Below are 12,121 nucleotides of genomic sequence, written 5' to 3' on the forward strand. Positions count from 1 at the left end.
AGTGTTTTTATTTTTTGGTATTTATAATATTAACTACTTTCATTATTTTAGGACCAGTTCAAATTATAAATGTTACTTGATTTCTGAGTAAAAAACTATAAATGTCGTGTTTTAGTTACATTTAATTAAGGTGGGTATTTAGATCAGTTAACAATATTGTTATTATATATTTTATTTTATTTTACTCCGATGTAATTTTTTTTTTTATATTTTAAGTGTCTGTGCCGTAACTGCCGGAACAAAGGGGCTGAATAATAAAATATATTAATAATTTAATTTTAAAAAATTACAATTTTTCGTTTTTGACGCGCATTCAAAGTTTACCGTTGACCGCGGGAGCAAATGGCAGGTCGTAGGTGCCGCGTCCTTACCTCTACAGGTGTGTTGACGCGAGTATCCGCTACCTGCGTGTATTGGTGTGTCTATTCTATACAGACAATAATAACCTCCAGCTGTGTGAGTGCCTCCCCCCTCCTCGCCTCCCACACCGAGCCTTGTCAGCGCAGTAGCATTTATGCGCGCGAGTCGGTTGCACGCATGCGCCATATCCCAATCAAAAATTCAAATTTAACCGCGCAAACCTAACTTCGTTCGTTTTTTGACGTGTATATTCTGAAAGTGACTTTGTACCAGTGTTTTCGATTATTTTCTTTTTATATATCTAAACGACGACATTTTGACAGTTGAGTTTATTTGGACAAACTTCGTGGTATTAACAAAAACGAGTGTCTTATCTCAAATGTGGTTGTGTTAAAATGCAGTGATAAACAATTGATTATTCTTACAAGTATGTTTTCGATTGAAAATATATGCCAATTACTCACGAGATCTCCCTTGGGAATACAAAACTTTGGAAAAACTAATGGTAAATGGATTTATTTATATTAATAATCTCAGTTGATAACTTTAAAAAATACCCACGTGTTATGATAATATGAGACATGTCAACATTTCTAACTTATATGATTTAAATACTATTTTTGACCATTATTTATTAATTATGGCAGGCAAAGTTGTCCATATATTTCTGTTCAAAAGTACTAAGTACAAAAAACATTTTTATGAAACTTAAAAGTTTACAGAGAAATCCACAATATCTTTATTTGGTATATCTCATCTATTTTACTATTTTTTGTGACATTTACAAATTAAGATGTAGAATATTTACTCAATTTCTATAACCTTTATCTACACTAAATAATTACAGCATAAAAAATCATTTTAGTTATAAACCTTTAATTATTAGGCTTTTCGATAAATGAATCATTTTTCGCCTTTTAAACTTATACCCACCGCATATGAGTCCAAATATACCCAGCAGTGTTGAAAATGATTGACTATGTGAAAAGTAAATTTTGTGCGTCATTTTTCTTAACAAAGTAATGAGAAATCGTACATGAAACTTAACCACATGTTTTCTATGATGCAGAGCATATTTTGATGTTAAAATAATATTAAAAAACAAACCAAAAATGCCTAGGGGGTGACTTTTAAAACTGGGTCTAATTTGATTTTAAGGGTTCATCACGCCATTTCCCCGTGAGGGGATAGAACGCCGCATCACTGTATTTGCAACACACCTAGCTTCTTCTTCATTCATCCATCTTCCCATGCCCAGCGACAATTATTCCGACTTTTGACAAGCACATCTTCAAATATTTGTTGAATTTGGTCATGTCATGTTTTTCTCGGTCTTCCTCGTATTCTTTATCCACCAGTTTTCGTATCGTAAACTTTTGCTGTCTATTCGCCCTAATGTGCTAACCAACACAGCACTCCTTTCTTAATTTTGTCTATAATAAGTTCAAATCTTAGATAATAAACTTAACTATGAGCTTGATAAACATTACTATTTGAACATCACTTTAATATTCAAATAATGGATATTTTTTAATGGATTAAAAAAACATTAATTATTACTTGACAAATAGTTATTGATAATACTAGGTATTTTATGCAACAAGTTTAAAAAACAATATTTATTAATTTATTTACTTAATTCAAAATATAATACAAATACCCAGTTTACAAAAAAAATGTTTGTACAATAAATACATTCAATATCATTTCCTTTTTATTTATGTATGTAGCCACTCCACTGGCCCGCAGGCACGTTCCGGAGTGTCAAGTGTATTAATTATTTTATGCATAATAGTACATAACTTAACATCAATCGTCAAGTCACATCAAAATATAGGTGAAAAATTAAAAAGAAATATGATAAAAGATTTTTAAACATACCTACATGAATAAAATAGTCCTTTTAGTAATCCATTTATGGACTAGAGTTTTGAAAATATTGTTTTTCAGATAGCTTACCGATATATCCATACTTAAAAAGTTGTAAAGCTTAGTGGCCAGAAAATTAGAGTGTCTTTGTCAGTAATCCTTTTTTTTTCTTTGGTAGCAGAAGTATTCTCTTTTGTCTTTGCCTAGTGTCTTAAATTTGTTGTCCGTCATTATGTCTGTCAGGCGTTTGATGAAAGTGTCTCAAAGTTGTCTGAATGTAATGAATTGTCTTATGTCTAGTACTGGAAATTCCGTAAAAACTGTAGAGTGTGAAGTATTGGTTGGGCTTTTTGTTGACTTATCTAAGTAAGGCTTTTTGAGCTTTCATTAATGGCTCTATTGTGGTTTTACTTGTTCCTACCCATCCTATTATTCCGTAATTGATAATTGATTGCGCTAGAGCATATTATACATTAATTAAATTAGTTTTGTTTGGAATATTTCTAATGTTTTGAAATATATATATGTATTATTTTTTATGTTTTATTTACTTGTATGTTCCATCTTAAGTAACTATCAATGTGTATAGCTAGATATTTTGTATTATCGACTTTTTCTATCGTTTGGCAGTCACAGTCACTATTTCTGGCATTTTGTGCATTCATGAATTTAAAAGGTTTTTTCGGTTGACTGATTCCGAATAATTAACTCGATTCTAATAAAAGTTCTATTTGTAAAAAAAAAACTTATTTATTGAGACACGCATAGGTAAGATTTGCATTTATTTTTGTAAATTTGTTCATCCGCTGTTATCTAGAGGTCGCTTATCAAAAAAGAATTCTAGTTTTTGTCTGGCGATAACATCGAATGCGTCTGATAGTGAATAATTATTAATGAATCAATCGGCAATAAAATACCAATTGTAATTAGGATCACATTTTAATCGTCGCAATCTTAGTATTCGTTTTGACGACTACGTTCAAAACTGTAAACAGGTAAAGCGTATTTTCACCTTGTTCGTTACTCGGTACACAAAAGTCTCAAATTTCTACCTGCGAATTTGAACAAGCCGAAAATTCAAGTAACAGGTAGTGGTGACGGGTGACCCAGAAAAAAAGGTACCTGACAAACTTACAAAGAATGTCTTTTTTACTAAAATCGGTAATGAAACTAAATTCAAACATTTCAAATGAATCTACCACGTTTACTGGCATTACAATAACATTTAAAAAATTATGCTGCATTTATTTTTTTAGAAAACAAAATGTTTGCGTTCTAATGATAACCGCAAATATTTCAGCTTTGGCGCTATTTTCAACGACTTGTAAATAATTCACTGCTAGAAAATAACAATTAAGTTGGGGTAGAGTGAAGTTCGTACTTCGGACCTCTGATCAGTGGATCCAGCACTAGCCACGGGACCACAAACCATTTCAAAAGACATAATAATATTTCGTATCTTATTAATATTTATATCGCGCGCTGGACGCTGAATTTTTCAATCAAATGCTGTGTATCTCTATCATTTATTACTGGATGGTAACGTGATCAATATCACGGTTCAAGTGTCAGTTTAGGGACAAAAAAATACTTCAGTGTTAAAACGCTTTTTTTAAAACATATTTTTTATTATTATAGTTATTAGAATTTAATCCGGCACCTGAAGCATGGTAGGCAACCGTGCCAACCACTACACTACGAGGCGGACAGTTCGAAAATTTAGTCAAAAACACTTGCCCAGGACTTTTATTATATTTCACCGTAACTCTTCATCCGCCCGGACACAAACATCCGCTTCACATAATTGTGCAAAATCGTTAATATTACACATTGGGCCTAACTTATAAACCTGGTATAAAGTTACGTCTATAATATGGATGGTATTCTCATCCTTACTCTACCACTATGCCTAGCAGTGGCGAGCTGTGATTTATTTTATAGGTAATCTACAAAAAAATTACCATTAATTTAAACCTATACAAGTACATAATATATAAAAAGTATAATTATAAATGACTATTTTTTTGGTGGCTCTATGAAATTTACTCAAACAACAATTATTATTTACCACCCGTAAACGTAGCTTTATTCTACACTATTTTAATACAATACTTGTACAAAAGTTCATTAACAAATACCACAATGACATGCAGCAGTAACTCTCAACACTGAGCACTGGCCGATTTCTTTTAAAATAAATAATGCCAAAAATGGTAACTGCAAACGCCACATATTCTATGTGATACGTAGTATGTCAACGGTATCCTTTCAACGAAAAATAGCCCTTCGGAAACAATGTTCGAAATACCAGTTTTCAAATAGAGAATCTTCAATTAATATTTGTAATCTGCCAGCTTGTTTTAGTACTAAAAAAGCTGACTTAGATTAAAGATGTAAAATACAGTGTACTTTTTTGTAAGGAGAAATAAGCTTGGGTAATCGGTTAGTTTCATCGTTCATTGAGAACGGGCTGGGCGCTGGGCGCGCTACAAAGATATTTTTTTGTAGAAAGATCAGCGGTGGTGATTTATAAATAACTATTATTTTATTTACTATCGAAAGTTTAATATGTAAGCTATGAATAAAAGCTTATTTTGATGATTTGCCCCTAATGCCTAGTCGTAACTTTATACCATGCTTATAAGTAATGCTAATTGGGTATTGTGATCACTAATACCAGACAGCCCTAAAAATGCCGATATTTCTGTGTTGCCCTCCCAAAGAGGTTTTTCATTACGGTTGGAATATTCGTTAATCATAACTTAACCTCCCACATGGATCTCGGCTGTGAATTTCCTTTTATTGTTGTTTCAAAACTGCACGCCAAAACTTTATGTATTAAAATATTGCTTTAACAAAATATACATTTGTCAGGTAAAAACTTTATGAGACACCTTTCCTAAAACCTTTCATAATTGTTCATGCTTCTATGATTTATTATGATTTATGGTGGCCACAAAAAATTGAGATATTCCATATTTTGTTTTATTTTGACAAGCTAGTAATAGTTAACATAGAACAGTTTAAAAAAAACTCTTATAATATGTCTGAAAACAACGGATTTTTTTTAATTTACGGGTTTGGAGAGTCTGATTGTCAATTTTTTTCATGTTAGTATTCTTGTAGTTATTCTACCTCTACGCAAACAGCGCACTAAATTCGGCAAACGCGCATTTGCGGTCGCAGGTCCTACGGCATGGAATGCTCTCCCAGCAGATGTCCGAAACTGTGAGAGTAAAGAGTGAGAGTGTTTGTGAGTGTTTCGGAAGAAACTTAAAACCCACTTGTTCTTTAAATCATTTAAATAAATCCTTAGCATGTGGTGACAAAATACATTATTTTTCTTAGATTAAAAAGTTTAAATTAAGTTTATATATTATTGTTATCAAAAACATTTTTCACTTTGTGGTATGACATTTTACACTTATTTGTTTATAAATTTGTATAAACGACTTTAATTTTTTTAATTACACTTCGACTGGTTTCGAGGTTACTACCTCATCGTCAGGAATTCAACTAACTTACAATTACACGCGTTGCTATTTATATAATAAAATATTGTATGAAAGAGACAGAATTTAGTTAGAATCAAAGAACATATAAGATGTCTGAGTAGATAATGATAATTTTTAGAATCTGCAAATCATCTTATATCCGAAAACCATGAATTAAATGAAGAAACGGGTGTAGAAATTTCGCATGTCAATAAAAATGGTTTTCGTTTAGATAATTTAGAACGATTAGAAATTAGTAAAGCCATTAATCGAAGACTTCAAATAATAAATAATCAATTAAATTTAACTTCGAGTCCTCTTTTAAAACTATTTATTTCAATTTTCTGTCTCTTTCATACAATATTTTATTATATAAATAGCAACGCGTGTAATTATAAGTTAGTTAAATTCCTGACGATGAGGTAGTAACATCGAAACCGGTCGAAGTGTAATTCAAAAAATTAATGTGGTTTATACAAATTTATAAACAAATAAGTGTAAAATTTATATTTTTATATGATCACTTTGTAAAGCCCCCTTCAGGTATTATATTACGAAAATGGCGCTTTATAAGTTATCCATAATAAAAATAATAATGATTCTGAAGTATGCCAAAGCTTTTTCAACTGTAATCATTGTTTACTTTGTCTGGGGCAGGCGCTAAGGTTAGACGTGTTCGGCGTGCTCGGCGATTTTCGTCTTGGCGATCCAAAATGCCTCCACTGGGACGATTGAGCCTTAATTTCGACGTCATATCAATGAATTCATGTTTTGTCACCTGTTATTACATGTTTTAGTAATTCTGCATCGTCGTTGACTTCATTTAGTGACACCTGAGCAACTTCCATTTGCCGCTGTTTTTGTTCGAAATTCAAAAAATTTCTTACAAATTTTGCTGCCACGCGTTTCATACCCAAAACAATCGAAAAAATTTAATGGCATGAGCTAACATCATCAGCAACTTCTTTTATTGTGACTCGGCGATCGTTCATAACCATTTTATTAACTTTTTTCACGTGTTCATCGGTTGTTGATGCGCTGGGGCGTACGGGCCGCTCGTAATCTTCAACGTCTTCACGGCCATCTTGGAAACGCTTATACCACTCGAAAACTCTTGTTTTACTCATAATAAAACTCATACTTTGTTACATTTCACACACTTTGATACACTTATTTCATTTTTTACACAAATTTTGATGTAAATTCATCGATCTATTTTTTTAGCAAAAGAAAACCGACGAGCTCATAAAAACACGTCTAACCTTAGCGGCAGCCACTGATAAGGTAAACAATGAATGCAGCTGAAAATTTTACCATATTTTAGGGGCATGTATAACAATATAATAAAAAAAATGGACAGTCGGACTCTCCAAGCCCGCGAAATTAAAAAAATCCCGTTTTTTTTTTAACACACCCCGTTTGAGTTTGATTCGCAGTTATCTTGAGTATGCCTCATGCGTATGGAGTCCGCAATATCAAATAATAAAAACTCCATAGAATCTATTCAAAAAAAATTCTTTAAGTACATTTTACTAGCTCCTAAATTTCTAACCCACGTGCAAATTCAAATTTCAAGAAACTTGTAACACTTTTTCATTTTGATTCCCTGAAAAAACACCGCGTCGGTTTTGTGTGTAATTCCTCCATAGAATATTAGATTTATTAGAAGTAGATACTAACCTCCTCAATAAAATAGAAATGAATGCGGGATTGAGAACACTCAGTCATTGGAACATATTTAAACTGCCTTTGTTTTCAAGTAATGCAACATACAACACACCTATGACCTGCATGTGTCGGGAATATAACATACTGCCGAAATAACAAAATTGTCATTTTTCATGATCCTTTCCCAACTTTTGCGAATAACCTCTTTAACTCACTTTCTCAACGCGCTAATATCGAAACCCAGATTGTCAAATATTTCTGTCTAATAATTTAATTTCATACCCCTATTCTCACGTGATGGTTCTTGGAACCCGAAAAGCAGGGTACCTTCTTAGAGTAAGTGTACATCGATCATTTTTTTCTTAGAGTGTACTCCAAGATTTTTTTAATGAAGGTAAAATGATCAATCTTATACTCTAGGCACCATTCTACAGACCATACAATATAACAGTGAAAGAATTACTTACACGAGAAACCTTTTTAAAAACCAAGGGTATTACCAAACCAATTATTCAAAAAACATTTCACGCCGATTCTTCCAGAAATCGAACCAGGGACCTCAAGAATAGTTGGTAAATGCGCCAACAACCAGACTATGAGACAAATTCATCCCAACCGATTAACTTTTACAGGATTTTGACCTAAAAGTGACCGTCGACTAGAAAACACTAGTCCACGGTTCTTGATGTTCTTAACACGGAGAACTGTATTCTTCATCCGAATTGATACAGACATCATATTTCTACACTTACAATAAAGATTTATACCTGCACATGTGTGTGAGTATTGTGTTGGTGTAATATAACACCTGTATTTACCTTTCTAAGAGTGTGTGCGTGTCTTCTTGTACGTTTTATTGGTGCATACAAGTATGAGATAAGGAAGTGGGTCATAACATGGCGTTATCAGGTGGAATGTCCTCGACTCAACAGAAAAGGCATAATATGGTGACTTATGTCAACAAGCATTGTCAAACTAAAACGTGAATTATGCGCAAATAAGTTCCTACTGAAATGATGAAAGGGACAATTCGTCATGAGTTATTTTATTTTTTGTCACAAATAGAAAAGTCAGCTCTTTTTGTCATCATTTAGTTTCAAACAAATATTTTTTTAAAATATGTAGGTGACATGCAAATTATTGAAGACACCCAGTTATTATAAGCTGTAACACATTTTTTTTTAGCTAGCTATTCATTATGCTATAAAAAGATCACATGAAGGAATACATGTATTTTTTTATATACAAAACATAGTATACAAAAAAGGATAATTACTTAGCAATGAAATACACATTAACAGTTAAAATATTAAACAAAAACAACCACCAAGGCGTGGTCTTTTCGTGAGCATACAAGAAATGTTTATGAATTTTTGCTCCTATAATAAAAAGACAGGTATAATATTTTTTATCAATAATAGAAAATATTTTTAATAAAATATATAAAAATATTCTTTATTAGGGGACAGCAAAATATATCATAGAAAGAAAGAGTTTATATCTTTAGTTTGAATCCAGGATAGTGCGTGTTTTTTAAAAGAAGGAAAATTTTGAAAGTTTGGGATCAATAAAATATTATCAGTAAAAAAATAATATTTTGGCCCATAAAATATGCATGCCTCTGGCTAGCTTCATTTTACAATGTGGCATTTCTAACATACAATACCTTCTATGACTTGATCTATTTGAATTACTTATAAATATATTTTGGTTCTAAAATATATATTTTAAACATTGAAAACAATATATTAGTCTTATATCAAAAAGTTTAGCTACTTGGAACAATTGAACGTAGTTATGCAGAAAGCAGCCAGCCATAGAAAAGTGAAACTGGTATAATGGCACCTTTGTGAAAAGAGTGAATAAATAAATCTCCACAACATTTCGAATGTTTTTGATTTTAACAAATGGAATATCTTGGTTTTTTTTTACATTTTAAACAAGACTTTAGTTATGTATTTGACCAGTTTTAATGATTTTTAAATTCGTTAAGATTTTCTAGTTCTGTGAGTGTTTTCTGCAAATTGAGAAATACCGTTTTTGTGATTGATACCATTTTCAGAAGGTGATTAAAACAATTTTTTGTATCAAAGCGGTCTGGGTGTTTTTAGCAAAACATAGAATTGACCTTACTGCACCCGAGAACATCAATATCTCATTTTTTCAAAATTGTGGACTGGCTACTTTCGGCATAACTTCGTTCAATTATTGGAAAGAGGGAAAAGTGCGATTTTTGTGAAGCATTTTTTTTAAGATAAATTTTTGAACAGTTCCATTCGTCTTTTTTTTTCTATGAACTTCTGATATTCTAAATAAAATTTGGCCACAGTAAGAATTGTATGCTCTTGGTGCTATCGTATTGATATTATAATATTATGCAGTGACAGTAACTGTGTCACATATCACATCACGTGTGTAAATGTAAATCCTATTTAAATACTTCATCTTTTAGCACCTTATTGTTACTGGAGACCTCGATAATTTGTCGGTTACAATTAGTTAATATTTTACAGTGACAATTTGTCACATATTGTTACGTGACAGAATATCTCCGGGTAGTCGGTACTAACATCACTATACACTGTAGTAAAATATGGGTGGGAATACCATCATTGTGGTATTCCTATCTTTACTCTACCACTATGCCCAGGCGTAACTTTTTACCAGGTTTATGATTAATGCCCGAGGTGACCAAAAATTCTTCATTACTCCAATCACATGATACGAAGATGGTAAATACAGGTAAAAATGTAGGAAATTTGCAGCGCAAAGCACCTAAACCATAGATTTATAATTCTATGACCTATACATTTATTTTTATAACTGGTCGACAAGGGGCAATTTTTTCCAACCCAACGACTGATAAAATTATAAAAAGTTTGTTTTCTAGTTTCAATTCGTATGTGAAAAAAAGGAAAATAACTTACTAGCAATCTATACCAATATTATAAATGCAAAAACGTGTTTTTTTTGTTTGTCTGTTTGTGTTTCCTTCACGTCTTAACGGAAAGACCGATTTACATATTTTTTTATACAGGGATAGCCGGAGAGGTGAGAAATAAAAAATGGTACGTATTTTTCACTCCAAATCAAAAATATTCAATGTATCGACAATTAAAAAAAATTATTTCAAAATGAAAAGGTGGTATGTCATAAAGAATGAATTTGAAAATAATTCTTAAAATGTATGTAATTGAATTGTAATATATGGTTAGTTTGGTTTGTTTTTCTTTTTAATTTTGTAGTAGAATTTTTGATTTGTGAACAGAATCGTCGTAATTTTTCATAGCGATAGTTGGAGGACCGGCAATCGATATAAGCTACTATTTGTCCCAAAAAGTATATCATTCCATCGGGAAATTTTTTACATATTGCTAACTGACATAGATACTCTGAAACTGGCGACGCGGGTTCGATTCCCGCCAGTGCAAGAAAAAAATTCAACAAGGAATTTTACTCAATCGGTCTGGGTGTTGTGGTGTGTTATTCATAAGTTCCATATTATTTCTTTTCAGCCTGCTAACAAGACTCTGGAATAGAGGCTTAGCGGATTATCCCTTAAAAAAATTAATCAATATAAATAATGTTATCAATAATTAGCTAACTTATTTCCTCCTATACCACGTAAGCAAAGCCACGGGTAAAAGCTAGTATGTAATATTAAATAAATAAAATAATATCGGTACCATTATTTAATACGGAAAGGTAAATAAAAGAAGAAAAAACTTTTCATAACCCGGTTCAAACATTAAATTAAATGACGTATTATCATAAATTTTATATTTGAAGCACTAATTTTGTAGTTTTTCATTATAATGAAATAACTAAAAACAACTTTATTTTCAATCACTTTTTTTTTCTTCTACCGACCGGTTTCAAGTATCTCGATCAATTTGTGCATTTATAACATTGCGCAATCTATAGGTATTACACATGATTTTTATGAGGCTTTTATTGATTTTAATGTTCATTTCGGCGATTCAATGGCATTAATTAAAATTTTGCTCAAAACTAAATTCTCAATTCTTCTTAAAAACGTGATTCCAAAAATATGGTTTTGTTTAAAACATTTAAATTTTTTCAAACAATAATCTTAATCAAAATTTACCCCGGAATTAACGAAAAACCTCACATAATTTGAATAATTTCAATTATTTGTATTTTTTTCCAAAATATTTTTTTTTGATTTAGCTTAAATATCTTTCTTACTTAATCTTCTATCACTTTTTTAGGTATATAATTCGTTTTTGAACGAGTACGAATGTATTTTAGATAAATCCTAATTTCATAAGATGTAATTTACTGTGGTAAAGTAATTTCATTTCAGTTATAAAAATAAAATAAAACGTATTTTTTACTAGAAATACCTTCGAAAATATTTTTTTCATTAAATTCTTGTCCATTTTTTTAAATGACACAATTAAAAAAACAGCATGCGGCAAAATCGCATGATTTCTTTACTTTTTATAAGACTGTAGCCTTAAGCTGTGGTTGCTATAAAAGTGATAATGTGCCATGATTTTCTAATCAAACTTTGTCAACTTTTGAGAACAATAAGACGCTGAATCAACTGGGACCTTGTCCTGCATACATTATTATAATATTGTCTGTGTTTGAGATGCGTATGTATGCATACGATGTTATATACAGGGTGCCGAAAAGTAAATTAAAGGTGTTTAAATAAAGTACCACAACTAAAAAATCGATGATTATTATGATTATACTGTTTA

At 31.3% G+C, this 12,121-nt stretch overlaps 1 protein-coding gene across 3 annotated transcripts in view; it reads left to right on the top strand.

The window, feature by feature from the left end:
* Positions 1-504: 504 nt before the first annotated feature.
* The window catches only part of LOC148273249 (uncharacterized), a 124,495-nt gene continuing 112,878 nt past the window's right edge, over positions 505-12,121 (top strand). For all 3 annotated transcript variants that reach the window (XR_015824625.1, XM_088238967.1, XM_088238965.1), the window contains exon 1: positions 505-865. Coding sequence is in view for 1 of the 3 variants with exons in the window: in XM_088238965.1 (XP_088095091.1) it covers positions 790-865 (76 nt within the window). In the remaining 2 variants the exon portion in view is untranslated. The remainder of the gene's footprint in view (positions 866-12,121) is intronic.

Source organism: Micrasema longulum, unplaced genomic scaffold (genome assembly GCF_059751315.1).
Source record: "Micrasema longulum isolate JH-2025_06_02 unplaced genomic scaffold, ASM5975131v1 h1tg002026l, whole genome shotgun sequence".
NCBI classification, from domain to species: Eukaryota; Metazoa; Arthropoda; class Insecta; order Trichoptera; family Brachycentridae; genus Micrasema; species Micrasema longulum.